Raw genomic sequence first — 27662 nt, 5'->3', positions numbered from 1 at the left:
CTTGGTGGGTATTTTTTTCTGTAAAGGGCCAGAGAATAAATACTTTCGGTTTTGGGGGCTGTAGAGTTTCTGTTGCAGCTACTCACCTCTGCCAGCCATGGTAGCACAAACTCAGCCACAGACAATGAGTGAACGAATGGGTGTGACAGTGTTCCAATAAAATTTTATTACGGACACTGATATTTGAATTGCATATAATTTTCAGGTCATAAACTGTCCTTCTTTTGATATTTTTAATAATATTAAAAAAAAAAACCCAAAAACCATCCAACTCACTCTTAGGTCACAAGCAAAAATAGGATTTGGCCTGTGTGTTGTCGTTTGCGGTCTCCTATGCCAACCTCTGTGAGCGCTTAGGACGGCAGCCAGAACACTGCTCCTCAGCTGATATTGAGCACCTACTATGCGCTTAACACATGTTAGCTATTATCTCCCTGGAAGGCGTGAGTACGTCAGGAGGTGGCTGTCCGTGGCTGGCTTGTCGGTGAGGCGCAGGCCATTGGTGGGGGTACGGGGTCTGCCCTGGAGGAGGAGTAGCGGAGGTGGGTCATCAGGAGATAATCCGTTATGCCTCGGGCTACCACTGGACAGCAGTGTCCAACAGTGTCCTTTACCTGGCCCTTCTCTGCTTGGGGAAAGGGCCCAGAGCACTGGCTTAGCTGCCCAGAATATGTCCCACGCCCCCCCTGGAGTGAGGACCTCCTGTCACACCCCCCAGGCTTCCCTCCAGTACACCCTTCCCCTCTACACACTCCAAGCACTCTGGGCCAGCTCCTGCCTGAGGGCACAGAGCAGACCTCGCCCCAATGTCAGTGACTAAGCAGTTTATTCGAGAACGGCTCCAGGCCTGGAGCTTCCTCCTTCCTATCTTTGGCACCAGGCAGTGATTGTCAGGTCTCAACACCTAAGGTCACATCCTTGGGTCCCAGCCCAGGCTGGCGGAGTGGCTGAAACCCCCAGCTCAGGGCTTTGGAGGAGTCTTTCTCCCTGAAGATCTGGCAGAGAACTCTGTCAGGCTTCACTCCTGGCCTTTGTCCAGGCCGGCCGCGTTTCCTGGGCCCCATCTGTCTCGGTAGCAGATGTCCTAAGGGTTTGGGCTGCAGGAACTATCTCATCCTGGGCGGCTGGGAGCATTGCTGGGTGGGGTCCAACAGTCCCCTGCACGTGCCCAGGCCCCGCCTTGTTCAAAGGAGACCTGTAGTCAATGTCTCTGAAAAGCCCAGAGCGGGTGCAGAGGATCCCCTCTGTGTGCAAGAGACAGGGTCTAAGCTTTCAGACCATGGCTGGTGGTCCTGGCTCGGTCTTTCTTCCCCAGCCTGCCTCAGGACTCAGCTGGCACCTCAGTGTCCGCGAGCTGGCTGGGGAAGTCCCTCTCCAAGCGCAAGGTGTTGTATCTGGGGGGCGGCGTGCCCGGCACCTGGGCTGCTGGGGCTGGAGGCAGGCACAAGGCAGAGGTGAAAGTGGGCAGGTCATCGTCTATATCGAGGCCCAGGTTGTCCCGGCCCTGAGGGCTGTGGGTAGCCTCGGGCCAGGGGGGTGCCTGTCTCCGGGCCCACCACTTCTTGGCTTTGCGCCACTGGTGGCGTGCGACGATGGAGAGGGAGTCGACGAGGAAGACCTCGACGATCTCAATGATGCAGACGACGGAGCAGCTCATCCACAGGCCCAGCTGGCCACCGATGTTGGACAGAAGCATCTCGATCTGCAAGGGAGGCCAAGCCAGACTATCAGGAGGGACCCCCGCCAAGCTGGCTTCATGCCAAGACCCCAGTTCCCAAGGGAGTCACTGGCTAGCCCTGGCCCCGAACAGGTTTGGGGGAAAATGGGGACAGCCTTCCTGTCCCCTCTTACTCTGCCTGATCTGAGGCTTGGTTGGCCTTTGGTGGCCCTACGAGCTCAGGCTAGATCCCCACAACCTGACTCTGCTCCCCAGGGCCAGGCAGATGCGTACACTCGCAGACCCGGGACAGGTCCCAGAAGCAAGCCACTCACGCTGTTGGCAGGGCTCTCCACGATGGATCTCTGGTTCAGGTCTTTGTAGAATATCAAGAGTTTGGCCAAGTCTGTCCTGTAAAGATTCCAATAGACGGGGCCAAGGTGAGTTGGAGGCCTTTGCACTCTACCAGATGGACAGCCTCTCAGCATGGCTCTCTCTCTCCTGCCCAGCCCCCAGCACGGACCAGGCTCTGAGCTCCACAGGGTCTTAGAACCTGGTGTATGGGTTTCCTTCTGCACCACAGAGCACACCTCTGGCCTGGGGCTGGTTCATTCATTCACTCAAAAACCATTTCCCCACCTGTAGGCTAAGTTCCCTCAGCTGCATTCCCACAGCACAATGTTCTTCATTAAACCTTGACATTGTAGTTGTTCGATTGCAGCCTAAAACATGTACGGGAGACAGGCAAGTGGTGTAAATGAGCGAGGCAGGCTGGGTATAAGGTCATAATGATAATAACCATAATAACAGCTAGCATTTACTGACCACTTCCTGTGTTGCCAAGCACTGGAAGAACCTTATGTGTTCCAAGAACCTTATGTGAGTCAACTTATTTAATTCTCACAACAACCCTATGAGGCAGGTATGTTTTAATCATACCCATTTTACAGATATGGCAACTGAGACACAGATCGGATAAGTAACTTGCCCAAGACTACACAGCTCATGATTGGCAGAGCTGGTATTCAAACCTAGAAAGATCTGGCCCAGGGCTGGGCACTGTGGAGACAGTAGTGGCCCAGAGAGATGTGGGTTCACACGGCAATCCCCCCACCCTCTCCCATCTTTGTCTCCATCTGCTGAGGTCCCTGAACTCTTCCCTGGCTGATTTTTGATAAGGTCCCTTGGAAGTGAATTTTGATGTGGAAAATTCAAGTGGAATTAGAAGCTGCATGGCTCAAAAGGAGTATTTTTCCAAGTGGGTCAAGACATATCAGGAAGCCATGAAATAAACTTACTGGGTCATGACGAGTACCTTTTACAAAATGAAATAGGAAAGATCAGATTGCATCCACAGAGAGATTCGAAATTTTTATCAACTGATATGGGCACTAATCATTCAGAATTGTGCTGTGACCAATCGGGATGGATGTAAATAGTTGGTTTGGTACCCGAGTGTGCAACATTTGAGAAGCAGCCCGAATGCATTGTACATCATAAGGGAGTACTGTTTCATGACAATTTTATTTCAGTTATGTATTCAATGGGCCACAATGGAAAAAGTATTTTCATACTGTGGGTCATGGTCAAAAAGTTTGAGAGCCCCAGGCCTCGAGCAGGGCCTGGCTCATGATAAGAACTCAGTAAATATTTGTTGCATAAAGAAATGAATGAATGAATGAATGAAAAGGAGAGCGTTTGGCACTGAGGAATCAAGTGAGGAGGCTGGGACGGGGGCCGGCAGAAGCAGAGGAAGCAGGGCGGAGGTCAACTTACTTGTTGAGTTTTTTCTTTATTTGGCCTTGGTCCCAAGTGAGAACGGACAGCAACCATTTCTGTGGTGGAGAAAGAAGTGGCCTGGGGATGCCCGGAGGGACCAGAGCCAGCCTGTCTGCCCTCCCCTCTCAGCCCCAGCCCCTGACCCAGGCCTCCCCTGTGGATCACCCTTGAGGCCAGAGGACACAATCAGGACATGAGGCTCCAGGCTGAGGGCGCCAGGGGGAAGAGCGGACAGAGAACTCACCTCGGAAACCTCAGATGGCCACTGCGCCAGACTGGTGGTCAGCGTCCACTCCTTAAAGCTAAGTGGAGAAGGGCATGGAGTGAGGGTGGGTGGCCTGGCCCAGCCCAGCCCTGCTCATCCCACTGCTTTGGGTCCACTCACCTGCAGGCTTCCTTGCACAGCACCTGGCAGCCCAGCTCTTCCCGGACAAAGTCCTGGTGCAGTTCGTAGTAGCAGTACACTGAGGGACAGAGTGCAGGGTGGCATGAGCTTTGGGGTCACAGGACCCTTCCTAGGGTTTTCCAGTGGTGCCCCCATAGTCTCCTTTTAATGATTTCACCTTCCACTTTCTACAAACACTAGTTCTCTGGAATCAATTTCTGGCTTGTGATTTTGAGAGACAGAATACTGCCACAGCTAAGAACATGGGTTGGGGTGGGGGGCAGGTTAGCAGCCCTTGCTTTGGGTCTAGCTTTGTTGCTCCCTGGCTGTGTGACCTTGGGCAAGTTGCTTAACCTTTCTGAGCCACAGTTACCTGTTCTGTCAGAGGATACTATCAATAGTTCCTACCTCCTGGAGTTGACAGAGGTGGTCAAGGTTTTAGCACAAGCTGGGGTGTAGCATTTGTTCTTTAATCAGAAAGTAGAATTCAAGCCAGGCTTCACAACAGGAGTGAAACTGGTCGGTGTCTCTCTATCAATATCTCCCTCAGGCCAAAGGCCATAGGGGCAGGGTCCCGGGAGCGCCTTAGCTATTGCCAGGGCTGGGCTGACCCCGCTCCTGGGGTGTGGAAGGCGGGGGTGGGTCTCACTCACTCCAGTTGGGGTGCTGCTGGTAGTTGCAGTAGTTGGCTCCCCGAGGTAGAGGCTGGCTGAACTGGGCACACCCACATTTCTCCACCATCTTTGCCTGGAAGCACGAGTGAAGGCAGATCTGAAAGACAAGACCCAGGAATTCCCTTAACCTCCTTGCACGTGGATGCCAGAGACCCCCTCCCTACATCCCTCAGTCGGAGAGGATCAGCTTCCCACAGCCTTGGCAGACAGCATAAATGTACCCCTCGTGTCACAGCCGATAGGGCCACAGGGACAAAGCTAGAAAATTTATTGGGAATTTAAACAGACGTGGAGGCCAGTTTGAGCTAGAGCTGCGGTGGTCATTTTCCATCATGTAAGTGCTGACCCAGAGATAAGTGGGAAACTTGGAGCAGGTGCTAAGAAACAGAGAGAAAAAAACCCAGCCCCCAACTTTCCGATTCTCAGGTCCAAGCCCTCCAGGCTGGATCCCTGGGGATCATAATATCCATGAAGCTTATAGCATAAAAGCTAACGGTGTGGGCTCGGAAGGCAGGCTGCTTGAGTTCAAATACCAGCTGTGCTACCTCCCAGCTGTGTGACCTCAGGCAAGTTACTTAATCTCTCTGATGCTTTGGTTTCTTCATTTTTGAAATAAGTATAACAAGACCTACTTCATGAAGTTGTTGTGAGTATGAATTGAAAGATGTAAAGTGTTTGTAAATGGTAGCCTCTCACTAAATATTATCCAGAGTATCTTTCCAACGAGCTGACCCCCCACCCCCTTTTTTTTTGGTCTTGAAGTCAGTGTGAATGTGTTTCTATTTCTTACAAGCAGACATTGTCTGACTACTAGTCTCTTTTCACTCAGTGTCTCCACCACCCCTCAGCTCAGCTCTGGTGGAAGCTAGTGGACTCAGTGCACTCAGGGAGCCTGGTCCTTTTGTTCTGCTGGGATGATTCTCATTGGCTCTCTTAGTGTCCTGGTGGGAGGTGAAGGGCAGACTGCCAGAACAGGAGGCAGTGTAACAGGTGATCTCACTCAAGGGTTGACATAGGTAATACACTAGAGGGTGGTGGAGACCACGGGGAACCAGAGAACATGTCTCGTTTGATAAGGCCACTCCACCCACTGTTTATCCTGTAGGAATATGGGTCCAGTGTTGCCAGATCTTGTTTTTCAAGAGAAGCTAGAAATCTGGGTTTTCTTGTGAAATTCCCTGACTTTTAAACACCATCCAGAAAAACCAGGTGAGCAGGGTGGAAGGGACCTGGGAGCTGCCACTCAGCAGCCCCTGATCCAATCCAAACTCCCCCAGTGACTGCTGAGGAGCACACAACTTGCCCAAAGCCATCAGCGGGTGAAGGGCACCCCTCACCCAGTGCCTCTCCCAGGCTGCTTCCTCCTCCGGTCCCTCACTCGCCAAGGCCCATTTAGGAAGTGGATCTCAGCTGTACATTCTGTTCCATGCAAACCTCAATGAATCAATGAAGCTCTGGTTACAGATGGATTGAAGAGGACCGGAACCAGCTGGCATCATTTGCTCTTGAGATCCTTGGATGAACCCCAGGATTCTAACCACAGTTCCCAGTCCCAGACACACCCCAGCCTATATATAACTTTGTTTCCTGGGTCCAGGCCACAACCCGGGGCTGGGTGCTGCCTCCAGCCTGTACCTGGAGGGAATACGTAGCATTGTAGATGTTCGTGATCAGCACGTCACTCCAGTCCTCCGTGCACTTGCTGTAGGGCTCACTCAGCTTGAAGGACTCCGTCTGTAATCACAGCAGCACACATTCAGCCCTGACCTCCGCCAGGACCCAGACAAGGGGCATTTCTAGCAGCTTCGAGGAGCTGAGCAGCTACCCAGTCATTCATTTAACAAATATTTATTGAGCACCTACTAGGAGCTTGATGCTATTCTAGGCACTATGGAATCCACAGTGATCAAAATAGACAAGTTCCATGCTCTTGTGGAGCTCACATTCTAGTGGGGTAGACAGATGGTCAAAAAGCAAATAAATCATTTTGGATCTTTTTTGATAGTGATCAATGAAACTGGGTAGAGAGACGAGAGGGGTTGGGAGGAGGGGGCAGTCTTCCCAAAAGTGGTTAGGGAAGATGTCTTTGAGAAAAGGACATGTTGGCTCGACATGGAATGGCAACAAAGAGCTGGACTTGCCAAGAAAGGTAGGAAGAGGATTAGGCAGAGGGAGTAGCAAGGCTGGAGGCGGGAGAGGGCCAGGGTGGCCGGAACGTGGTAAAAGGGAGAGCCGTCGCTGGAGATGAGGTCAGAGAGGGATGCCAAGGCCAAATCATGGCGGCCTCCTAAGCTGTGCTGAGAAATTTGGGTTTGGATTTGGTTTTCAGAATGTAGTGAGCCACTGGAGAATCCACGGGGAGGGGCTGGAGGGATTAGAAAGATGAGCAGTGACTTTGCTGCACGGGGTCCTTGTCTCAGTGAAGGACTCATTTCCTACCCTCTTGCCTTCTGGTCCCAGAAGTTGACTTGAAAAAATGGACTTTCTTAGAGAGGACCAAAGAATACCCAGCAGAGCAGAATGATACCCTGATCAGAGGAGGTAAGAGCATCGTAACTCACTGTTCGAAAGCCTTATTAAATTATGTTTTATTATAGCTTACTACGTTTGGTTCTAGCTTCATATTTGTCACTGCAAAGGAACAATCCAGACAAGTCAATTAAGAAAAAAAAAAAAAGGGTAATGTCTCCCAAGGGGGAATAACAACTGAATATATTGTGGTATGTGTGTGTGTGTGTGTGTGTGTGTGTGTGTGTGTGTACAAAGAGTTTTGTTTTGTCTTTTATGAAATGGGGAGGGTAAAGGGCAAATGGATGGCAGATTTATGGGAGGGAAGAAAATTCTTTTTCCTTTGAAGAGTGGATGAACAGAGAGAAAGGTGATTGGGTGGGGGGAAGGAATCAAGAAGTTTGGCGCAGGTAGAAACTACAGACATCTCAAGTGGCTATAATCTCTTTCTGTTTGTATTATAATTCATCTGTTGACCCATTAGTCTCCCTCAATTAATTGCAAATTAATTTGCCCTCCAGGGCAAAAGACAGTGCTCATTTTAAAACGTTTAAACAGAAGAAGCAGAGAAGAAAGTAGCCGTCTGGTTTCCTCTCTTCCCCCCGGGTACCCACTCCAACAGGTCAGATCTCGATCCTGAGATCCAGACACACATCACACGTTCACTTTGCCCTGCAATGTCCTTTTCTCACTAATAATAAAGAGTGAGTGTCTTTCCATGTCAGTACAGAATAAACAGACTTACTTCATTCCTCTAATAGCTGGGTAGCAAACTGATTTAGAGCCTCTAGTGCATGCCAGGGCTGGGCTGGGATCTGGGCACGAAGATGCCAAGCAGTGGCTTCCCTCGAGGGCACCTCCATTCAATGCTACCCTCTAAGCTTCTCCAAGCAGCAGTCTCCCTGATCGGATGTCCCTTGGAGACCCCAGGCCCAGGATGTCCACAGAGCCTAGAGTGTCAGCTACGGGCTCTACCTGCCTGTGGGGAGAGTTCAACACCCTGGCATCTAGGGGAGAGGGTTCGTCCACGCAGGTAAGCCCTGTGCAGTTGGCAAAGGTGGCTGAGGCTCTTTCTACTTTGAGAACCAGCCCATGGACCACTTCCAGAAAACCGATTGTGAGAAGTCATATTGTGATTTTTATGCTTTTTGAGTACTCAATGGCCCTTTACTTTGCAACGATGCTTATCAAACTCAGAGCTCCTGGGTTATTCAGGTTACTTCCTGAAACACCTGGGGCTGGGGCAGATGGGGCAAATGGCCTTTTTAGAGGGGAAGAGAGGTCTTTAGCTTCTCAAAGCCTCAGCTAGATGAACTTGGACAGAGCCCTGGCTTGCTCTCGCTCTCTCTCCCCCGCCGCCTTTCACTCCCCCACTTCACTGTCAGTTTACCAGAAGTGCTGATCTGGGCAGGGTGGGGAAACATTTTGGCTTCTGTCCTGACCCCTAGGGACCCAAAAATGAGAATGGGTATATATGTATGTGTGTGTGAGAGTGTGTGCAAGTTTAGATGGATAGATAGATAGATATGTGTGTGGCATGCACAGGTATGTGTAGGTGTGATTAGGCGTCTGCGTGCACATGTGTTGTATGTGGGTGTATGTGGGAACAGGACTCATTTTTATCAAAATGAGGTCCTATCTGCTTCCTTCTGAGAATCTTGGGGGAGGAGAGCAGTTGCACAAAGTCCTTAGCTCCCCTCTTTAAAGGTATGAACTGTGCCAGGGAAAAGCCCAGGTGGCAGCAGGAGGCTCTAGGTGGAATTACGGGTGTTTTAACTCTTTTTTCTTTTGTTCTGTTTTTAAATTGTAGTAAATTATAAAAGTTATTTGTAATGTTATAAAATAATTTATAGATATAAATAATTATAAAAGTTATTTTGACGTTTCTAATCAATGGAGGAAAAAAGAATTATGCAACATATGAAGTTAGGACTACTTGTTAAGAATTTGGAGGAATTCTGCATTTCACATCCTGCAGAAATAAAATTCTAGTGGGTTAAACTATTAAATGAAATAATAAAATAACTGGAAGGAAAATCAGCTCAGTATCTGATCTCAAGGAGGGAAAATCCTCAATAAACATAATGACTAAAGAAGAAAACAAAGATTTTGACTATGTAAACATCTGATGTTTTTGCATGTGAAAAAGCATAATGAAAACTAAAATGAAAGCACACACTGGGAAAGATATTTGCAACACATATGGCAAATAATTAGTACTTTCTATATACTATATGGAAGAGATCAATATCTTACTCAATATCGCACTCAGAAGGGTATCATGAGGACAAGAAAAATCTTCCCTAACCCCTCTTTTTGGTTCAAATATTTTTCCTTCCCTTCACGTCTCTTTTCTTAAAAAAATGTATAGTAATAGCCAATATTTTTGGAGCACCCAATACATGCCAAGCACTGTTTTCAATTTTCACATGAATCAACTCATTGAATTCTCACCAGACTATGCAGTAACATTATTATCATCCCCATTTTACAGATGAGGTAACTGAGACACAGAGATCACACAATCAAAATGCAAAGCTGGGGTTTGGACCCCAGTTGTCTGGCTCCAAAGTCTGAGCCCTTAATCCCTGTTATACATATGCTTGTGAAGAGAAGTGTGTGCATGCTTTAAGATAAAAATGTACAGTAGGAGGATTTCCCTGGTGGCTCACTGGTTAAGAATCTGCCTGCCAATGCAGGGGACACGGGTTCGAGCCCTGGTCCAGGAAGATCCCACGTGCCGCGGAGCAACTAAGCCCGTGCACCACAACTACTGAGCCTGCACTCTAGAGCCTGCGAGCCACGACTGCTGAGCCCGCGTGCCACAACTACTGAAGCCCGCGCACCTAGAGCCCATGCTCTGCAACAAGAGAAGCCACCGCTATGAGAAGCCCGTGCACCGCAACAAAGAGTAGCCCCCGCTCGCTGCAACTAGAGAAAGCCGCGCGCAGCAACGAAGACCCAACACAGCCAAAAATAAATAAATAAATCTTAAAAAAAAAAAAAAAAATACAGTAAGGTTTGCAATGACAGTGAAGTCTCGCCCCTCTCCGGGGCCTGGCTCCACACTCCCCTGGGTGAATTTGCCCTTGCCCGCTTCCTCATCTCTCATTCGTGATCCAACCCATTGTGCTTTGGTTTCCGTTCCACTCCTTCCACTGAAAACTGCTCTGGCAGAGAACCGGTGACCTCTTGGTTGCCCAACCCAACAGCTTTTGCCCTTTACCTTGCTTGACCTCTCAACTGAGTTTGGCACCCTAGCTAATACCTTCCTGGAAACCCTCTTCGTTTCTCTGACACCAACCCTTTCCAGCTTCTGCTGCTACTTTGGTCCCTCTACTTCTCCATTTTCTTTCTGCTCAGCCCTTAAACATTTGCATTCTGTCTCAGGTCTTGGGTGATGGTATTTCTTTCCAAGTCTAGAATTATGCTAGATGTAACCTCACCCTCAACCCCACCACGGCCCCCGGATTTTTCTCCTGAGCTCGAGGTTCACAGCATCTATTGGCAGGACGTTTTCACCTTGATTTCCCAAAGGCACAACAACTTGGGTATGTCCCAAACTGAAGTGGTTATCTTCTCCCCCAAACCTACCCTTCTTTATTCCCTAATTTAGAACCTGGCACTTCCATCCACCCCACTACCCAAGCCAGAACCTAAATATCAATCTAACTCCCCCTGGCCTTTCCTCAGCGACCTCGGCTGTCAAACCCTGTTGCTTGTAATATCTCTCAAATCCATTCACTTCTGGTCATCCCCACAGCCATTGCCTCAGCTAGGGCCTCATCATTTCTTTCTAGTGTTACTGTAAATATTGCGCTGTCTCCAGTATCTTGATTGCACTTCAGCCAAAGTGGTTTTTCAGAATGACTCACTACATGGCTTCAAATCCTTTCTGCGACCCCTTTGTAATTGCTATGCCCTTTGTCTGGACTAGCCTTTCCTGATACTATTTGCCTGACAATTGTCCTTTAAGAATCCATCACCTGGAAAGCCTTCACCAAAAGCTTCTGTCCTGGCCCCCAACCATCCATCCATCTATCCAACAATATTTACTGAGGATCTACTACGTTCTAAGAACTGAGCCTGGGAACAAGATAGAGAAGGTCCCTGTTCCCACAGAGCTTGGACCTGCGTTGCAAAGGTATGTTATCTTCTCTTAAAGGTGAATCTTTGAAGGTAGGTGCTCTGTTGTATCCATCTCTGAATATCCAGTGCTTTGGACACACATGCCTCAGTGAATGAAGGAAGATTAGTTAACCAATTGCCTAACAAACTGAGTCTACCAGTTTAACATGCCGATCGAAAGTAAATAAATAACTAAATAAATAAGAAAGGAAGGAAGTCTAGTTTGTTTGGACTTATGCTAGTGACTCGCTGGTGACCTCTCAGTAATCCCTAGTGTTTTTTTTTTGTTTTAAATGCTCATAAATCAGAACTAGAGCTTCCTGACCCTGCTCTGTGGCTTTGATTTTGTATATCTCAAATTAAGTGTAGCAGAAAACCGACCCATGTCTTTGTTTACCATCATTGCTAAAGACAGCATTTGCTTAACAGTGTGATGGATATTTTTCTAAGCTCAGAGAAGAAAACCAGAGGGCAATTCCTTAGTTCTTGTACTTTCCCAAGCTCTAAGTTTGCAAAGACTGCGAGAGGCAGAAGGTCAGAATGTGCTGTAAATCCCAGGTGCTTCTTCAAGGTATAAAACTGCCTGAGAAATGTTGGATCAAAATGTTCGCTATTCTGATCTGGGAGTTTTGTAATCTGCCAGCGAACAGAGGAATCAGAGACCTGGTTCCTTAAGTAGTAAGCTAAAGGGACTTCCCTGGTGGTCCAGTGGTTGTCTCCGTGCTCCCAATTCAGGGGGCACGGGTTTGATCCCTGTTTGGGGAACTAAGATCCCGCATGCCACACGGTGCGGCCAAAAAAAAGGTAGTAACCTAAAGTCTTTTCAAACCACAGTTTGAGCAGGTTGGGGCTCAAGATTTTTCCTTGGGCAATCAGCATTCACACAGCCCAAGGTGGTACACAACACTTCTCATGTTGGAACAAATTTCCCACATTGAGCAAAGCCACTAAATGACACGGCTTCACAGATGTGCCAACCTGATGTTCTCTCTTGTCCACGGTTGCCCTTTGATGGGACATGGTGAGGCGCCGAAGCCACAGATGCCAGTTTATCCTCTCTGCTGTCTCAACTTAAATACCACTTCCTCAGGAAAGCACCCCTTGAGCTCCCCTCTTCTCCCTATTAAAAAAGCCCTAAATCAGGCATCTCTGTGATATGCTCTCATGCATCCTGTATTTCTCCTTCTCAGCACCTATGATGATTAGAGTGAATCACCTGTGCAATTTTTTGTTTGTTATTGATTCTCTCTGCTAGACCCTAAGTTCTAAAACGACAGCGACAGTCCTGGGGACACCGATATAGCCCCAGCATCTAGCACACAGGATGTGCTCAGAAAATGCTTGTTGAATGAATAGATGATGGAGGAATATACAAGCCCCAATGCCCACCATATCACTTTATAACTCACTCTGAAGCCATCATTTATGGCTGTGCTAAAGCTTTGGTGTCATCCTAGCTTTACTTTCTCTTAGGAAGACACACTTTTCTTCTCTCTTTCTGAACTACTCATGTTTCTAAAGCTGAGGTTCCTGAGTTTGTGGCCTCTTGAAATGACCACTGGAGTTTGGTAAAAATACAGATCCTTGGGCTCATCTCTCAGAGATATTGATTCAGCAGATCTGAATCTACTGATCAACAAGTTTGGAAACGACTGCTCTGGAGGAAAAATTTATGAGGGATGAAGGCTAAGATGTTTAATTTGGGATACTAAGGTTGGATATAAACAAAGGCATGAACAAAGAGTCCACAAGGAGATTTTTTTCCTCCATAAATAGGTGATAAAATGCCACTAAGAATGACTGTCAAAAATTATAATAGATACCATTTTTTTCTTGACAGATTAGCAAAGATTAAAAATTGGTTAATACCCGTGTGGGTACAACCTTATTGGAGGGCGATTTGGCTAATATGCATACTGACTGATATACTTCTAGGAAGCAATCGATGACTACACATCACATTGCACCATTGCTTTTAGTTGTACCTGGAAACAATCTCAAGTCTATCAACAGGGAATTGCTTCAATAACTTATCCGCACAATGGAATATTATGGGTCTTTAAGAAGAATGAGGCAAAATCTACATGTGTATTCATATGGAACTATTTCCAAGCCATAGTATCAAGTGAAAAATGGGGCAGAACAGTATTTTGCATTTGCATGAAAGGAGAAATGCTTATACCCACACACACACACGCTTGAAGAAGACTATCCCATCCCTGGCGAAACACAGAAGCAGCAGCAATAGTCTCTGTGCAGAGGAAGGAGGGAACCAGAGGTCAGGGATAGAAGGGAGATACATCTGCATGGTAGGCTCCTTGTATTGTTTGAGTTTTTTACTTTGTGCATATACTCCCTTTAAATAAGTACTTAATAGTTAATTCTATTAGATAGAGCAAGAGACAGAGACAGAGAATGAGAGAGTGAGACAGAGTGAAACAGAGACTGGCATAAAAAGACCCCAGGCCTGCAAACAAGAGACTGTACAAGCGTGGCCAGGGGCGTCTAAGCACGTTCCTCGCCTTGCCCTTCTGCTTCCACTGGGCATGACTGATTCAGGGATTGGAGTCTGCAGCCCAGATGTGCTTTCGTTGACAGGTATGAGTGTTCTCAGCACCCAGTGAGGTCAGAAAACGTCAAAGACTTGAGGGGAGTGGCTCTCGGTAAATGAGGTGAAACTGATGGAAGTAGGATGGTCCAAATAGACCTTTGATGGCCCAATGACTTTCCAATAGTGGTTTACATGCCCCAGTGGCCTCTAGGTGTCCCAGAAAGGTGTTAATCTGCTCTATTTATATCAGTGACAAATACATAGTTAGTGTCTGACCAGCACAGGTTCCATAAATGCTGACATTTGTCTCTGGAACAAGGAAGGTTCCTTCAATTCTTATCCAAAATGGCACCCTGTCCTTGTTCATCCATACAAAAGATACAAAGACAGCCTTTAGTAGAACTACTAGAATGACCACTGGGGTAACCACTGGAAAATACTAGACCATGCTTCCTTTTGAAACCAACACTCTTTTCCATAAGCTGCACCTCACTGGTTATCCTTCAACAAAATCTGTCCTCCTCACCAAGCCGATGGGAATCAGAATATTCTCTTACCAGGTGCATCCCTATGGAGGTGGCCATGGCCGTCTCAATCTCTGTTCCCACATCCTCGATGAAGGGGTACTCATCCTGCCGATGGACAATCACCTTAGCTCCAGTGGAGGACACCAGGAAGGGGTTGTACTCCTCTTCGTTTATGTACAAGATGACCTGCAGCCCTGGGAGGATAAGGCAGCCTGCTGTGGTCAAAAGCCAGGAGAACATTCCCGGGTGGTAGCCTACCTCTCCCACTGCTCTGGGAGTCTCAAAACCAAGACCCAGGCATTTCCCACAAGTGAAAGGTAGACAAGGGTGAGACTGGAAACTCCAGCCTGACTTGTTCACTGCTCTGTCTCCAGGGCTTAGCACAAAATAGGGCTCAGAAACAGTGTCACTACTGCAGGTTTGCTAAGCATAAGGAAAACTAATACCCTGCCCAAGACATGAATCTCCATGTGGTTCTTTGAGATGGGGAGTTCTGCTGGGCACCCAAAGGGACACACAGAGCTGTGGCTGCCTAAACCCTCAGGGAGAGACACCAGTGGTGAATCCGATCACTGGCCTAACTCCTCTCCCTGCTCCCACTTTTTTGTTTTTCTTGCGCCTGCAGTCTAATCTGAGCCCAGCAGCCAGAGGGACCTTTTAAAATCAGGAATCAGATCAGGTCACTCCCTTGCCTGAAACTCTTTAGTGGCATCTCGTTGCATACATGGGGATGCCGTAGAATAAAGTCCAGAAACCTGACTGTGGCTCTCAGGGAGATGATGATGCCTCCCTCCTCATTCCACTCTCCCCTTCCATCACGAAGCTCCAAGCACGCTGGTCTTCTTTCTGTTTCTAGAGCACACCAAATCCATTTCCTTCTTGGGGTCCTTGGACTTGCTAGTGCCCAAAACGCTCTTCTATGGACCTTAATGCGTATTTTCCATCTTCAAATAACCCTCCTCCCAGAGGCCTTTCTGGACCTCCTTATTTGAAATAAACCCCTCATCTCAGCCCCAGCCACTCTCTCTACCCTGGTGCTGCTTTGTTTTCCTCATAGCGCTCGCTAGGATTGATAACCAGGTAATATCTATGTGCTTGTTCACTCATTTATCTGTCTCTCTGCAACAAAATGCAAGCTCCCTGAAAGCAGAGATGGCATCTGTCTTATTCACCACTGTGTCCCGAAGACTTGGAAGAGGGCCTGGCATACAGAAGACACTCAATAAACATTTGGTAAACAAATGAGAGCAGGGCCTATATGAATTGAAAGAAGAGAACTTTGAGAGTTATTCTGACTTCTTCTATTTGTAAGTAAAGGAAACAAAGCCCAGAGTGGGGAAGTGATTTGCTCAAGGTCACACAGCCCACATGCAGCAGAGCCAGGATTGTGCAACAGTTCCCAGACTACTTCTTCCCACTGACGTGAGTGCCCTGAATTACGGTTTCTTGCAGATTTGGTAAGAACACAGAGAATACAGTAACAAAGATGAGGAGTCCAAGTGGGTTTTCCTCCATGACAAGACCTTGCCTTTCCTTGTAGGAGCATATCTATATATCAAATCATGTTCAATTTGTTTAGGACCTTTCAAGAATTCCTTTTGTGGGTAAACCAGTCCAGTCTGTTGAGTTCCTGCCTTCTCTACAAAAGTCACAGCAGTAGAGTAGTAGTAATACTAATACTGGAGGTAGTAATTATTGGTGGTGATAGTAGTAGCAGCAGCAATGGTAGTAATGGTAGTAATAGTAGTAATGACAACCACATCTAGCATTTATTGCGTGCTTAGTGTGTGTTATGGACTGAATTTTGTGTCTCTCCGAAGGTTGCCCCCTCCACCCTATTCATATGTTGAAGTCTTAGTCCCCAATGTGATTGTATTTGGAGATACAGACTTTAGGCAGGTAATTAAGGTTAAAAGAGGTCATAAGGGTGGGCCCTAATCCCATAGGATTAGTGTTCTCATAAGAAGAGGAAGAGACAACAAAGCTCTCTCTCTCCACAGAAGACAGGCCACGTGTGGACACAGAGAGAAGGTGGCCAACTGCAAGCCAGCAAGAGAGTCCTCACCAGAAACTGAATTTGCCAGCAACTTGACCATGGATTTCCAATCTCCAGAACTGTGAGAAAATAAATGTCTGTTGTTTAAGTCACCCATCTGTAATATTTTGCTATGGCAGCCCAACCAAACTAATACAGTGTGTATCAGGTCTTATTCTAAGTGCTTTTTATATTTTGTCTTCTCAATTACCTCGTATCATTGATACTATTATTATTCCCTCATTATAGATGAAGGGGTGTAACTTGCACTGGGTCACACAGTGAGTGGCAGAGCTGGGTTTTGGCTCCAGAATATGTCATCTTAACCAAGATAAAGGTGTGTTTGCTTCCCTAGACTTCCTGTTCAGCACGTCTAGATTTAAGCCCATCGGGAAGCTGCCTGCCCAACATTACTCACTCCAGTTACAAGCTTAAACCCAAGTGGTTTCTCTGGGAGAAGAAACCCCAGGGTTGTCCCTGTTGCTCTCTCAAAAGCAAAGAGGAGATGTCAAAAAGGAAAACAGACTCTGATAAAGAAGGAAAGAACCGATATGGATGTTGATGGAAACACTGCAAGAAGAAAAGTTGTGCCCCAAGTTTCTGGCCAGGTGGGGAAAGCTTGCATCTCTGGAAGGCCTAAAGCATCCCCAATTGTCCTGCTGCCAGCATGCTTGCCATTAGAGCACCCCAGGATCTCCTTGGTGCAGATTTCCTTACCATATTCACTGCCTCCCATGGAGGTGCTGAGGATAGTCTCATTTTGTCCGTTGTTGAATGTGTAGCAATTCCCATACATTGGATGGTGGAAACGTGTGAAGTTCCTATGGGGGGGGAGAATACAGGTCAGAAAAGGGCTGTGCTGGGAACTCCCCTCATGCACCTGAGCTGAAGTCCAAATGGGCAGTGCTAATGGGCCAACTCTCCTTTGTGGACAATGGATGATAGACATGACTTACTTCCCCCATCTTTCCTCTGATAGATGACAAACAAGGCCCCTCGTCCAACTGACACATGTTGACATAGAACCGCTCTCTGCTTTCTGTTCTCCCTCTTAATCTTCTCACCTCCATCTCCATCCTGACTTGGCATTCTTTGTGCCAATATATCTGCCCCCCATTTCCTCTACTCTTGAATTTCTCAGCCAACACTTGACTTTTTTCCATTCCAATTCCTAGCAAATGATCCCCAGAAAAGGAATCACATCATATGTGTCCTCATACTGACTTTAGAACCCAACCTTCAGGGAGACACGATTCCAATCACTCAGTTTTCGCAAGGGTCAGTATATCAACTAACATATAGAAAGGCTTAGTATTTCAAAAGAATGAAGAAAGCCCTTCAGATAAGCAGGAACACTTTAGAATGTCCCATGACTGCCCAGTCTCTACCAGGAATCTGAGTGTTATCTTAAAGGTGGAAAGTTCTGAAAGTTCACACATCTGTACATAGACCTTTCTTCCCTCCCTCTTCTTTCCCTCCCTCCTTCCTCCCTTTCTTCTTTCCTTCCTGTACTAGATCAGTGGTTCTCACTGGTATGTGTGATGGTAATATACAAGGTTATATGTCCACCATCAACTACTCTGTTTCTATGAGTAATTTAATGAATTTAAGGATATTTTGACTCTATACCATCTCCACCTTCCTCACTGACTCTAGAGCTGAGCTCCTGTATAAGTCATTTTCCAAAAGTCAGGGTCAGTGAGAAGAGCACCTGTCGCTCCCAAGACCTCTAGTTGAGCTTCGGGTGCATGCAAGGAGCCCAGCACTCAGAGCCGCTGGTCCTTGGAGCTGAGAGAGCAGCTTTCCCCTGCTGACCTGGCATCACAGGACTCCCCATCAAAGAAGCAGGTGACCAGCAGCTCCTCAGCAGAGTAGCTCATGTTGATTTTCTTCTCCGGAGGCACCTGTGCCATGATGTTCATGTAGTGCAGCTTGTACCACTCCCGGATGGCATTAACCCCCGAGCTGAAGGTGTAGACTGCACAGCTGGATGTGTCATTTGAACACTGTGAATAGGAGGAGACACCAGGATGAAGCTATCAGCCCTACCAGCGGCCTTCAGAAGGACTGTAGGGAACTGAAACTCTAGATCAAACACTCAGGGGAACAGGAGGGATATGTGGGGCAAGGATGGGCTTCTTCTCACTTCTGGGGCCTGGGACACATCATCCTCAAGCCTCAAGGACCAAGAAGGGGCTGAGTAAGGAAGGACACAGAGCCTCACTCTCATGACTCCCTACCAAGCGAGAAGCAAAACCAGCTTCTTCAGGGCGCCCAGACATCCAGGCTTCGATTGATTATGGCTATTGAGTTCCCACCCAACCCTCACCATTTCTTATTGGGTCAACAGTCTAGAAATCGAGATTCTAACCCCGACTCTGCCATGACCTCTCTGCAGAATCTTGGGCAAGGCATTACCTATCCATTATTTCACCTACAAAATGTTGACCAAAATACCATCCTTCCCCACCTCACAAGGTAGTTGGGAGGACCAGCATTTAAAATACATAATAATGAGAGTGTTATAGGGAAATTCTGGTATATTCCAGATGTTCTCATCACACAGGGCTTGAAAACTCTCCTAAAAGATGGACACCAAAGGATGGATTTTGGTATCAAGGAGAACTTTATCTTATATAAGGACCCAGGAAGACTTCAAAAAGGCTCAGTGATTTAGAGAAAGGGCCATTTTTTCCCCAGGATTTGCAACTAGAGCCATGAGGTCTCACAATCAGCAACCAAGACTATAAAGTGGAGGTAGTTCTCATCTTACTAGAGGTGGCTAGGGCACAGAGAGGAGGGTGATGGTTGAGTTTGGCCAGGAAGGCAATGGAATTCATTTTTGGTGAATAGCTGCTTCTTCAGAGTCCCTCAAATGGGACCAAGAAGGAGAGATGAGAAGTCAGGCGTTAGCACCTCACGAAGGCAAGTACTGCTGGGAACGCTGTGTTTCTGCTGCTTATTATCTATTTTCTTCCTTCTGGTGTCTGCACCCCAATTTTGCTTTGGTAGAATTTCTTTCCACCCTTTGGATACAGTCAGCTGAGACTGTCCATCAAGATGTCCTACCCTATGTGAGCCATCAGGTGACCCAAACTTGGCCAATCAGATAGTCCCCAAATGGGATCTGAATCCATCTTTATGGTTGGATTAACAAAAAGACTGAAAACAGTTGAAGCTTATTTAATCCAGTAGCAGTATCTGAAACGACTTTTCATCATTTCTTGCCACTGGGATCCCTGGATCTTCCCTAATTTCTGTCCTTCAAGAGGCCTCCATGAGCTACTGGTTACCTTCTAAGACATTTTTATCTTAAGATTGCCTGGATCAGTTTCAGTTGCTTACAGCCGATTCACCCTAACTGAGTGTGTTTCTTCCTGTGGGACTATAGGGCTAATGGCAAAGGAGAAACCTCCCTGGACCCACTATCCCATCCCATTCCCCGAAACCGTGAGGATGTGCATCTTACCAGCTGGAATCCCACCACCTCCTTGGACTCATGGACATGCATGACGTCTGATGCCTCGTGAATGATTCTCCCACTGACTTTCCGCTTCCGTCCTGTGCGGAAGTCCCTTGCCTTGCTTGTCTCACCCTTATCGAAAGCCAGCAGCGGGATCAGGTTGAGGAATTTCGACCCTGTGCCCTCCCTGGCCGAACTCCAGGACTCTGCCTCTCGGCGTTTCCGAGATGTAATCTCTGAAAAGCCATACAGGGTCTTCAAGGTCCCTCTGGTCTCCTTTTCCAAATCGGCTAGAAGGTCCTGCACGGCACTGTACCTGTCAAGGTGGGAAGGAGGAGTCAGGGATGGGAAACCCCTCTGGCAGAAAGCTGGCACTTCCCCATGCTGCTTTCCATCGATGTGCGTCAGCCTGTGCCCATCACCCCAGAGCCCTTGGCCAAGAAAACCAGGCCTTTTATAATTTGCCCCCTCCAATGTGACCACTGGCTCAAGTAAATGGGGCAGGCTCCCATATGACCCTTGTGTGACTTCCTGTGGTTTCACCTTTGCCACCACTGTCTGCTTGCTCTCAGGGTGTGTTGATGAGTTTGCCCCAACCAGCATTTCTGGAGTGGTGACTGTCAGGTGCCTCCCATAAACCAGCCACAGTGAAGACAAGTAAATAACTGCTAACCAGGAGTCTTCCCAGGGGGCAGGCTCTGTCTCTACCCAGCATACTTGCCCCTGCCCATGGGTTCTCCTCGAATCAATGCTGGGAGGGAAGAGGTATAACTGTTACCTTGACAGCCCCCAAGAACACAGAAGCATGATCTGGGAGTTGACTACCTGAAGCATAACAACACCATCTTTTAATTTTCACAATACCAAATGGTCCTGGCCTCCCTCTTAACTCTCCCCACTCTCTCTCTCCCTTGCTAGGGGCACAGGCCACACAGCATAGTGACTGAGCGTATAAACTCCAGAGCCAAACTACCTGGGTTCCAGTTCCCATTCTGGTTCTGGATGTGTGACCCTGGACAAGCCATTTAGCCTTTCTGTGCCTCAGTTTCCCCACCTGTAAAATGGGGTTATTGGCAAGAGTCAATGAGTTTATTTTTTCTTTCTATCTATCTATCTATCTATCCATCCATCCATGTATCTCTGTGGGTATGTATGTATGTATGTATATATATATATATGTATATACACACACACATATATGCTGTTAAATGGTCACTGTTATTAATTTTATTAGTGTAATCATATTTGTTAATATTTCAATCCTCTACTACAACATCAGCTGCACTAGGACAAAGACTGTGTTTGGGTCATTCACTTCCATGCCTCTGAATCTAGCACAGTGAATGACAATTTGTAGATGCTGAGTAAAAGATTATGGAACAAAGGATGAAAGGAAGAAAGGAGGCGGGTGGGAAGGAGGGAGGGTGAGGTAAAGGGAGGAAAGGAGGAAGGGAGGGATGGAGGAAAGAAGGAAGGAAGAAAGAAAGAAAGACAGACTTTGAGGTGGAGGATGAGTTTAGACCTGATGTTGAGTTTGAGATTTGCCATCAACTCATTGATGACTCTGGACGAGTTAGTTCCCTTTGAAGGTCTTCCTCCCCTGCTCTTCCCTTCTCCCCACCCTCACACCTGCTCTGACAAATTCTGCCAGATTCTGATCTGCCTCACAGATCAGTTTTCAATAATCCTGAGAAGGATTCCAATGACCCATTTAGAACAGGTCCTGCAGCAGACAATTGGGCAGTACCAAGGGCTGATCCTGCCCAGAGCCCAGTGATCTCAATTAGTGGGGCTGGGTTCACTCAGATGAGCTGAGATGCTTCTGGAAGTCACCTAGGTGTCATGTCTGAGTCAGCCTCCAGCTCACATTCAGGGGAGAGTGAGGGTGTGAGCTTGGAGAGCTCAGGGGAAATGGCTAAGCTGGGCTGTATGTGTGTGTGTGTGTGTGTGTGTGTGTGTGTGTGCGTGTGTGTCTCCAGGGTAGGAGGAATTCTAGTTCATTCCAGACTCAACCACCGAGCAAAAGCGATCCTTGCAGCCTCCCTCTCTTGCCTTCCTTGAGCTAGCCCATCCTCAGAAGTAGCTGATGGACTGAAACCTTGGTACAGATCTAAAACCTGGGAGAGGGCAGTTTACCAACACTGGCAATGAATTCAAATTTCTAAAAAGCATGATTGCAGGCTGGAGTGTGTCACCTTTGGGAGGGGCACTGGCACCTGGAGGGGGCGTGACCCCTCCTCCCTGTCCCTGCTCCTGCCTCTTACCTGTAAGGATTGATGTTGCAGATGGTGACAGCAGGAAAATCCAGCTTCTGGAAGTGGACTTTGATGGAGACAGAGACGGTGTAGAAGGATGAGATGAGGAGGGCACACTGCCAGAAAATGAGGGCCACGGCTGTGAGTGTGAACAGAATCCAGAGCAGGCGCCGGAGGCGGCCACGGGATACCACGATGCGGCGGCAGCCGTGGGTGTTGGTGTTCAGACAGTACCACTGCATCAGCTCTTTGATGGTAGGTGCCTGAGGTCCCCTGACGGGCAGATTCTTCTTGATTTTGGCTTTGATCTTCTCTCCAGCAGCCATGGTAAAGATGGGACTTGGTGGGGCAGGCAAGCTGGAGGGGCAGAGAAAAAGAAGTAGGTGAGTGGGCACAGCCCGGAGGCTGGGCGCTGGGAAGCACCAGCCCTCATGTCCTCAGAGGCTGCCTTCCTCTTTCCCTCTGGCCTGGACAGTCTGCTTTGAGGCCTTGGCCCTTGCTCCAGGATATTTGCTTTTGGGCCACCACAGCTGCCAAAGAGCTGCCTCCTTCTCTTGTGGCCCCCAGGCCAAGCTGTGTGGAGGCTGGGTGGGGTGTGACCTGTGAAATCACTGCACGGTTTGCAGGACCTTCCCCCTGGGTGCTTGGAGCAGGAGCCCTCTGGGCGACCCCATCCCAATCAGCCTCCACACCCCTCTTATCAAGCTCCATCGTGATTACAGCATCCAGGGGTCTGATCTTAGTGTCTCCATTAGCTTGCCTTCCTTAGGGCATCGTTCCTGCCTCACCCTGCCCTCTGGTGCCCAGCTCAGCGTCTGGCACAGAGCAAGCACCTTGCAAATCGATTCTAACAGATAAAATCTGCCAAGAGAATTTACGGGCAGCCACCCTAGACCATGTCCAGTCCCTTCCCAGCCCAGCCGTATCTTCCCAGCCTTTTCTCAGCTGATTTACTGCAAGTGGAGGGTTTCTGTTTCATTTCTGTCTCACTTCTCTTTACAGTCAAGCCCTTAGTGTTTCTAGAGCACTTGATATAATAATAGCCTACAAATATTGACCACTTAATATTTGCCAGGCACCATGCCATATTTCCTTGATTCTAAGAGAATTTGGAGAATACACTTTGATATAATAACAGCTTTGTCTGGGGAGGAGTGTTGGAAAGCAAATGACCGCGTTCATCAATATACATGCTGCACCTGAATTACAGAAACTTTACAATGTGAAATAATAATCTTTTAAAAAATGAACTAAAATAATATATAGTCTCATTAGCCTCACAAATGCATACAGTCTCTCTCTCCATATATCATATATATAATCAATCTCTCTCCAAATATATATAATCTCTCTATATATTTCAGTTCATGTTTCAACAATGCCATAAGGTAGGCATACTATTATTACTTCCAGATTACAGAGGAGGAAAATGAGCTCAGAGAGGAGGAGTAACTTGTGCAAAATTACACAGCTAGTAAGTGGAGGCGCTGGATTGGAATCTTGCAGCCTTTATCACCATGGTATATGCCTTGAGGGGCCTGGTATTGTGCTGGGTGCTGCCCCCTCCCCAAGACAGTTAATTAACAGTCCTTGGGACTAAAGTGGGGGGTGGAAAGAGATGGAATCCTGAGCTATTTAATTTCCAAACTCTGGGTAGGTAGTGTGGCCACTTCCTAACACTAGTATTGGTGAGCACTGGTACTGGGGAGGGGGTATATGGAAACTCTGTTTCCTATGCCTACCGTAGGTGACAGAGGCAAATTAGGATATACTCGAATTAGTAGGACAGGATATACAGGGTAGTCCCCATGCCTCCCAGAAGGCCTGGGTCTGGGACAAAGACCATAGTTTGCCCCATCACATTCTTCAGGTAGGATTCTGGCATTGAGGAAATACTTTTTCTCCACCCTGAACCCATGGGATATTATCCAAAATCAGGAGCTGAGGCAAAGGTGGGAGGCTTTCAAGTTAATGATGTTAGTGGGTTTCAGGTTTCTGATGGCAAGGATGTAGAGTGCTGTGGGAGGAAGGTGAGACATCCAAAGGCAGGCAGACCACTCTAACCCTCCACAGACGTATATGATCTTGCTGTGATCTCTGACCCTCAAAATTATGCAAGAAGCCTCTTGGCAAGAGGAATGTGATTTACTGTGTTTTATCATTGAAGATATTGCCCATCCTCATCTCCTCTCTCACTGCAATCCAAAAGCCAAAATTAGCAAGAGTTTGTTTTAAGAAACCTAGATCCAGGTACAAATTTCCTGTTAAATAAAACTGCAACCCAGGGAAGATTTTCTCCTCTGTGAATGCTCAACAGAAACTGTGATTCTGGAAGCTTCTGTCATCACACCCTCCATTTTCTCACTGAAGATAACTCCTGGGGTCCCTCTGCCCCATCAGCCCCTTCCCCAGGACTACCTTGACCCCGGTGGATCAGCCACCAGTGTTAGTGAAACCACAGGTGAAAGAAGGGAACCCATCTTGCACAGCATAAAACATATACATGTTCACACAAATAATATTTCAACTTATAAACAAAGCAAGGTTGTAGCTACCTTCAGGTTATACTGCTTGATTAAACATGATGCCCTTGTGGAAGAATTAGTAGCTGACACCCAGCACTCACTCTTCTAAGCACTTGCCAGGTATTAACTCAATTAATTTCCACAAATATCTTCTGAGATAGGCACCATAATTTTCCCCACTATACACGTGAAATTGAGACACTGCGAGGCTGAGTAGCTTGCCCAAGGTCACCCTAGAAAGTGGCTGAGTTGGGATTTAAAACCATGCCTTTAACTACAAACTGCTCCTCAAATAATAATAATAATAACAGTAACAACAACAGCAACAGCACAAACAACAGAAATAATAGCAGCTATTATTTATTGACCCCTTACTCTACTCCCAGACCTCCTCCTCCTACTCTTTTCACACATTACCCTATTTAATCCCCATTATTATTATATGAGGCACAGAGAAGACTGAGGTGCAGAGTTTAGGCAACTTGTCCAATGCCACACCGGGAGGAAGGATTAAAAGAATTCTCTGGAGTTCCGGGGTCCCTCATGATTCTCTACTGCACCCCTCTCGCTCATTCCCGACCTCAACTATCCCCTAGACCTCAGTGATGGAACCCAAGCCTTGGGCTCTGGGTGCCAGACCCGCGCTCCTCCCGAGGGGCGACTCTGCAGCCCCTGCCCTCCCCGCGCCGAGAGACCGGCTGCTGTGGCCGAAGCCACGTCTGCCCCAGGGCAGCCCGCGCTGAGGCCGCCGGAGAGAACCCAACCAACCCGCTTCAAGTGTTTGCTACATTCTGCAACCCCAGTCACCACAGAGAAAACATTCCAGAGGGGAAAAGGAACGATCGCGGTCAGGTCCACGCGTCTCACCAAGGCCAGGAAGGGAATGAGCGGGTGCTGGGTGGAGAGACGAGGCGGGGCGCGGCCCCGGACACCCCAGACCCGGTTTCTGAGTAACTCAGAAACGTCTCCCGCCCCAGCTCTGCGTCCCGGGCCACGGCAAGGGCAGACAGCAGAAAGCTGGATCGAATGGACTTGGGCAGGTGTCCCAGCATCCCAGGTACCGGGAGGCAGCCCCGGGCTGATGCCCGCTCCGCCGCCGACCGGGAGGACACTGTCCGGAAACCCCAGGGACCCCGAGGCCACTCCAGTGCCTGAAACCCCCGAGCTGGTGCGACCCGACCCGGCTGGGCTCACCTTACTCAGTTCCGAAGGGTCCGCGGCTAGCGTGTGCGCGATCCGGGTACGCTCTGTTCTGCTCCTCGTACAGCGAGAGCATCCCGCAGCCCCAGCGGCCAAGGCTCCTGTGGGTTGGGCCCCGCCCCCTCGGAGCCCCGCCCCTCGGACCCCGCCCCCGCCTGCCCAGGTGTATTTCCCCAGCGGCCGAGGACTTGCGGCAGCCCAGAGTGCGCCACGATTCTGCAGCGCCCCCTGCCATCCTGAGGCCGCACTGCGCCCCAGCCCGTCCTGCGCTGTGCTTTTAGGTGGTATTGCGCAGCAGCTGCTGCCGCCCTGAGGCCACCCTGCACCCTGCATTCCAGATGGGTCTGTGCGGCACCTTCCTCAAGCACCTCGCAGCGCCTCCTGCTGCCCTGTTACTGCCCAGCGCCTTCCATTCTGGTCCAGTTGGGCGCCCTCCCGCCCCCACCATCAAGAGAAATCCCAAGTAGCCTCCTGCCCCTGGCTTCCTCCTGACCTGGATGTAGCCTGAGGCTACTTCGGTGCCCACCTGGGCAGCAGGGCTGTTCAGGCAGGCCGCTCATCCTTTAGTCTCTTCAGCTGTCTTTTTATAGGCATTCACGCTGAAAACAAGACATGAGCTTAGAAAATTGCAACTGGGAGGGACCATAGGGACACCTCTGTCACAGGCCCCTTGAGTAGGGAAGGACACAGACAGGGGAAGCGGTCCGCTCTTGCTCAGAGCTGCTCAGACATGCTAATCGCGTTCACGTGCAGATTCTAATTCACTAGGGGTGGGATGGGGCTTGAGAATTTGGATTTCCCAGGTGATGCTTCTGTTGCTGGTCTAAGGACCACACTTTGAGTTAGCAAGGGGCACTTGCCCAAGCGAGTGGTTCAGTATTTGGGGAGGGCAATTTAAAGAAAATAATCTTTTAAAATCTCAACTGTTTTTTTTCTGACAATACATCCTCATAGTTAAGAACTCAAAGGATAAAGAGAAAATGGACGTCTTTCCATAATCTGCAACCCCCACTAAATACCAGTAACATAGTTACCAGTATGTATATATAATGATGTACATACTGTTCTTTAATTTAACTTTGTTTTAATGACAATACACTGCACAGTTAGATTCTCATTGTAAAATAAAGCCAGCTTTTTCACTTCATGATATGTGTAACTTTCCTTGCCAATAACTACATTTACCAAAGTATTCCTTTCACATAACTTATTTAATCGATCTATTGATATAGTTTAAGATTTCCTCTAATTTTTCACTAATATAAATTATTCTGTAAAATATCATGTACATCTCTATTTCCTTGGGATAAATTTCTACTGGTGTTTTTTTTTTTTTTTTTCTGTCAATGTACTTACCCAGTTTAATTGGTACAACAAAAAGAACAGTTAAGAGAAAAGGGCAGGCTACCAAACAATATATAGAATAATAGAATATATATCAAAATATTTAAAAAGAGGTTCTCTCTTGGGGTAGGCTTATGATTGAATTTTACTTATTTGTGTTTTCTTGTGTTATATATATCACAAATTTTACTTGTGATATATATATATATATATATATACACATATATACATATATATATATACATATCACCTGTGCCATAAAAATAAGAATGTTTTTACAAGATGGGAGCTAGTTGAAGTCAGGGATAAGACTTAAAATCAGCTCTATATCACCATAGGATATAATGAATTTAGGCTGGATTGGCTTCTTTTTAAAAATCCAATTAAAATTTATATACAGTGAAATGTACAGATTTTACAGGTTCAATGAGTTTTGATAAAGGTATACACTATGTACCATCACCCTAATCAATATATAGATCATTACCCCAGAAAGTTCCCTCAGCTCCTTTTTACTCACTTCCCACATAGGCAACCAGTGTTTCCTATGGCAATAATAGATTAATTTTTTTGGTTCTTAAATTTCATGTAAATGGAGTCACATAGTATGTACTCTTTTGTGTCTGGTTTT

At 47.5% G+C, this 27662-nt stretch overlaps 1 protein-coding gene across 1 annotated transcript; it reads right to left on the bottom strand.

Annotated features, from left to right (window-relative positions):
* Nucleotides 1-141: 141 nt before the first annotated feature.
* On the bottom strand, nt 142-25774 carry SCNN1G (sodium channel epithelial 1 subunit gamma). Its single transcript, XM_061209031.1, has 13 exons — nt 25682-25774; nt 21972-22319; nt 19714-20023; nt 18060-18250; nt 16962-17065; nt 14240-14403; nt 6131-6229; nt 4475-4592; nt 3822-3900; nt 3681-3738; nt 3434-3492; nt 1993-2068; nt 142-1702 (listed from the first exon to the last, which is right to left on the bottom strand). The coding sequence occupies exons 2-13, from the start codon at nt 22286-22288 to the stop codon at nt 1322-1324; spliced, it is 1956 nt and encodes a 651-aa protein (XP_061065014.1). The 5' UTR covers nt 22289-22319; nt 25682-25774; the 3' UTR covers nt 142-1321.
* Between the last annotated feature and the right edge of the window lie 1888 nt (nt 25775-27662).

Source organism: Eubalaena glacialis, chromosome 13, assembly GCF_028564815.1.
Source record: "Eubalaena glacialis isolate mEubGla1 chromosome 13, mEubGla1.1.hap2.+ XY, whole genome shotgun sequence".
In the NCBI taxonomy this organism is placed as follows: Eukaryota; Metazoa; Chordata; class Mammalia; order Artiodactyla; family Balaenidae; genus Eubalaena; species Eubalaena glacialis.
Note: the sequence above shows the minus strand (reverse complement) of the source record. Positions and strands in the feature narration are given on the sequence as shown.